This window comes from Hippoglossus hippoglossus, chromosome 7, assembly GCF_009819705.1.
Source record: "Hippoglossus hippoglossus isolate fHipHip1 chromosome 7, fHipHip1.pri, whole genome shotgun sequence".
Lineage (NCBI taxonomy): Eukaryota > Metazoa > Chordata > Actinopteri > Pleuronectiformes > Pleuronectidae > Hippoglossus > Hippoglossus hippoglossus.
Window position 1 is genome coordinate 4,904,729 of NC_047157.1, and position 4,876 is coordinate 4,909,604.

At 41.3% G+C, this 4,876-nt stretch overlaps 1 protein-coding gene across 1 annotated transcript; it reads right to left on the minus strand.

Moving 5' to 3' along the window:
• Positions 1-4,571, minus strand: si:dkey-8e10.3 (serine/threonine-protein kinase SBK1). The gene is made up of 5 exons (XM_034591352.1): positions 4,466-4,571; positions 4,320-4,352; positions 3,242-3,410; positions 2,499-2,701; positions 1-957 (listed from the first exon to the last, which is right to left on the minus strand). Exons 3-5 carry the CDS (start codon positions 3,402-3,404, stop codon positions 283-285), a joined length of 1,041 nt encoding a protein of 346 aa, XP_034447243.1. The 5' UTR covers positions 3,405-3,410; positions 4,320-4,352; positions 4,466-4,571; the 3' UTR covers positions 1-282.
• Between the last annotated feature and the right edge of the window lie 305 nt (positions 4,572-4,876).

Genomic DNA, 4,876 nt, shown 5'->3' on the forward strand with positions numbered 1-4,876 from the left:
TTAGACTAAACCAGCTGAGATTTTCTCTACCTGGCTTTTAAAGGGAATGGGAGATGGCCCAGAACACAGCCGTGATGAATTAGAAAGTACAACCCTTTTGAATCATGGACCTGGCTCAGCGATCTCTTTTCTAACTGCGGTTGAACAAGCATGAAGGGTTTTAGACATGCCCCAAAAGAAGTTGAACCATGTGCTTTATATCATGTGCTACAATCAAAAGATAGAGCCCATAGTATAGTATAATTACGAAGTTCAAGAGGATTCAATAATACGGTTTGCAAGTTACTTAGCATTAGGAGGTTCCTCCACCTTGCTATGCACAGATGTATTTCTAGAGATGCTGGCTTTTTCTTTTTCTGTTGTCTTCTGCTGCTCGTCCCCATATGCCTTCTTCAGCCAGTCCTTCTCCCCATATGCTCTCACCTCCCCAACTGTACACCTCTCTCCTGCATCCAAAGCCAGGAGCTTACCAAACATCTCCATGGCTTCTGGAGTGAACCTTTTCCACAGAGGAGGAATGTCCTCCTCTGTGATAGGTCTCTCTTCCATTCTGCACCAGTCAGCAAACTCCAGGTAGAAGTCGTCTGAGTCCATGCAGCGCTCCCAGGGGAAGTAGCCCGTGAGAATGCAGAAGATAACCACTCCAAAGGCCCAGGTGTCCAGGCTTGGCTCCACGCTCAGAGGGGGAGCAGTCACTTCTTTCTGCCCCTCCAGCATGGCCATGGTACAAAGCTCTGGGGCCATGTAGGGCAGGGTGCCTGTGATGAATCGTATCATTGTGCCTCTCTTCTGGGCCAGGCCAAAGTCTGCCAGCTTGACCTGGGTACAATGATTGTCCAGCAGAAGAATGTTTTCAGGCTTGACATCTCGGTGGACCAAGCCATGGCTGTGGATGAACTCCAAAGCACTGGCAATCTGGAGGACACAACGTTTGACTGAAGATTCTGGAATACCCACCTGAGATAAAAGCATAATAAAATATATATAAATAAATGAATAGAGGATAGAGCACTTTTTATCATTTTGCAAATGGGCCAGAATGAAAATTACCACATTAAGAGCATTAGTATACTGACGTTACCACTCAGCTGTACCTAGCCCCATTGATCACCTTAGCACTGTCTACTATTCCGTCACACGGGCTTCTGAGCACAGAATGATGAGCACATGGATCTTTACTGCCGTCTTTTCTGGGATGAAAACAAGTATCCTCACAAAAGAATAAGAACAACAAACATGGCTCCACTGTTCCCTGACAGTACATCCACTCTCCAAGCTTATTAGCATCGCCACCTTCACTCGCTAGGTGCAGAAAATTGATTATATTGACTTGATCTAGATCATAGGTTAAAACATAACATTTGTATTTCCTTAGTAAGGTTGGTGCAGAGAAACCTTTGTGACAGACTGACAGAGTCACTGACAGAGTGCTGATGGGACCTATGGGGCTACACCCGCTACCATGGCTGTCTTCTAATGGTGAGGTCACACCTGACGCGGCGCTAATTTTTCGTGGGTCAAGATTACATACAAGGTCAATGCAAAGTCGCGTCTAGACACGCAAGTTTCATTCGATTAACCCGGATAAACACAAATGATTTGTTTTAAAAAATGTGTATATAATTTGTATGTTTTGCTTTGTTTGTTTAAATCTGGAGGATTAATTAGATGGACAAAAACGTAGGACAGGCCTTTACTGTATAAGCATCTGTATAAGCGCCTGCCTGTGCCTTTTCAGTCACCTTGTACATAGACTGTTGACTATGTGTATAATATTAATAATGTTTTCATGACTGAATAAAAATATACTACTACTTGGTCTTTAAATGAGCTGTGATCAGGTGCATTGTTTGTGTATTGCTATCTTAAATCGATTGGACAATTGTTTTAATGATAGATTTAAAGGTGCATTATCAAGATAGTAGTATGCCCATATAGATATGAGCACTCAAAACGCATACACTCTGCTTGTTTTACACAGATGGTCTACTGATGTATTTCTAACTACTTAGCAAATAGACAATTTTATTAGATAAAGAGGTGGCCCCTGCGAACAGCTGATCCACAGCAACGGCAACCATTTTGTGAGACTCCCCTTTTAATTCTATGATAGCCTATGCACATGTGACAGCAAAGGAAAGGTCAAAAGCCCCCTAATGAGTCCACACTAGCTTCCTTCCAGAAGCCAAATGACTTTAGAGATTTGTTTTTTGGGGGGGCGGGGGCAGGAGGTTAATTTAATCCTTCCCAATTCCCTTTTGGTTTGAGCCCCCAAAGTCTCTTGACACACTCCTGTACAAGATCCAAGTGTACCTGGCTTTTGAAGGGAATGACAGACTCTAGTTACCCACCAAACACACCTAGGATTAACCAAATGACCAAGTACAACTTTTTTTCTGTTTTAAGCAGAAGACGTCGATTTGAACACACCTTTCATGCACTTGCCAGTTTGTTTTAAAATAGAACCATTAGTCCTGTTATGCCAATGTTTGGCTCACCTTTGGTTGGATGACAGCAAATAGGTCCCTGCCAACGACAAGCTCCTGGGCGAAGCAGTAGTGCTCATTAGACTGGAAGGCGATGCCAAAGAGGCCCACGATGCAGGGGTGGCAGGACAGGTGTAAGGAGATGCAGTACTCTCGCAGAAAGCCCTGCAGCTTAGTCGAGGCTTTGGGCATCACTTTCAAGGCCATGGGAGTCCCTGCAGACCATCCATACTTTACTGTGGTTATTATTAGCACTGCTCATTCACACCTCCTTTGTCTAATGTCTTATTGCAGCATTAAAAATATCTATGATCACTTCTGTGATACTGCACTGATACTCTGCATTTGCTGTTTACAGTTATAATTATCTAATATACCATCACATGGCTTTCCTCTGCTCACTGAGGTTGCTCTGTTAAGGTCCTTCCTTCTCTCTCCTTAGCTCTTTATTTATTTCCAGTTACAACATTGTCAGATATGCATCAACTTCATATACAGCAAAAACATTATCTGCAAAGTTTCAGAGGTGTTTTGTGTGCCTGGAATGAATTTGGGGGGTTTTAACAGCTCTTTGCCAATTGCATCATTACAAAACAACTTTTCTACAGTTGTTAAGTGGAAAACATCATGTTTCGATAATACGACAACCCGATTTCTGAAATATCAAATAGATATAAATAAAATGATCCAAAACTACATATTTTTACGTAATTCATTCTCTCATATAAGTATTAGATATCAAAGTGCAGTCATACCCCTGAAGCGGTGTGTCACCAGCAGCACTTTGCCGTATTTCCCTCTGCCGATCTCCTTGATGATGTTGAAGTGCTCCTGGATCTCCCGCTGACTGAGGCTCTGAGCCGTCAGCTCCATCAGTTCATCGATCAGGCTCCCGTCAGCGAGGCCCAGCTCAATCATCTCTCCCTACACATGGCCAGAACAAAGAAGTGATTGTGAAGGTTTTTCACAAATTACAAAATAATCAAATCATTAAAAACAGGACAAATCAATTCTTTCAAATGTCAATTAGTTTACATTCACATGAAATGGCTCTAGATCAAAGATATGTCAAGAAAAACATGAACATTCAAGTAACTTCAAGTGTTGCCATTTGGAACAACTAAACACTTTGTATTGTTTTGTTTGAGTATAATCTGGTCCTGAGAATATGTACTATAGTATCTGATATATAAAATGACAAGAATGCAACAGTATGTCACTATTAATGTATTTAGTTACACATGAAGAGTACAGTGTATTAGACCTTTGTCTCTGCTGGGCATATCTATCAGAACTGTTATTAGAAACAAAGCATAACAAATGCTTACATTTTGAAAAACATTATTGTTTTTTTTATTTAAAAAACATTATCTTCAGCAAATTATATTATAATTTGCACAAATGCTTCTTTTCAACAATGACTACTGACTGGGCCTTGGTTTGGTTGACCTGATTTCTCATTTACAAACTGAGTATGTGCAGTTGTGTAAAATACACAGTCAATTTAAAAAACAAACACTTTTAGACATGCATTTAATTTTGTATTCATTACATTATGTTATAAGTCTTTGACTTTCCTTTCTCTGTAAAGCGGCCTTGGCCTAAGTTATTATTATAATTAAATCACTGATACATTCAAACTCATTAAACCACTGTGTTAATGGGGAGTCCAGGTGGCCTAGTAAATGAGTGAAAATCACATGAACATATTTTGTTATACTGTTACTAGTTTTATTACTTCATTAACTGTAGTGGAGTTTTATTAAATAATAGCAGTGTTGGACAATTCTTCATATTAACCATGATTCATAATTGGTTGCTTGTAGGTCTTACCTTTTTGTCTGATCCCAATACAGTCACGTGAGTCTGAAAACAGGTAAACCAAACACACACAATGAAAGAGACTCACACCACCAGGCTCACAGCTGTCAAGAGGCAGCTATATGTTGTGGGAGTGCAGGTGGAAAGTTTGTCCTTACTGTCGTTCACCTTCTCCGCTGCTGCTGCTCCTGCATGTACCAGAGCTCAGAGTGGGCCTGAGAGCTTTTCACTGCTTAGCACGAAGGTCTGCTCTCAACTGCTGCAATTCTGACAGAGCCCACTGTGACAGCTGATTACAAACTGTCTCTGCAAAGGGCGCGCACACACACACAAACACGCACACACACACACACACACACACACACACACAGTCAGCTACACACGTTAATATGTACCAGATGTATTGTCTATGCACATGAGAAGCATCAACATAAAGTTCCACACATACAGATGTCACTGATTCTCATGTTAAAACGTTTTCGTGCTTGACACATTCACTGCTCTGTCTCCACCGTTCACACAAACACGAGTGCAGAGCGTAGGTCGACTCAGAAGTGCATCTGAGCCTC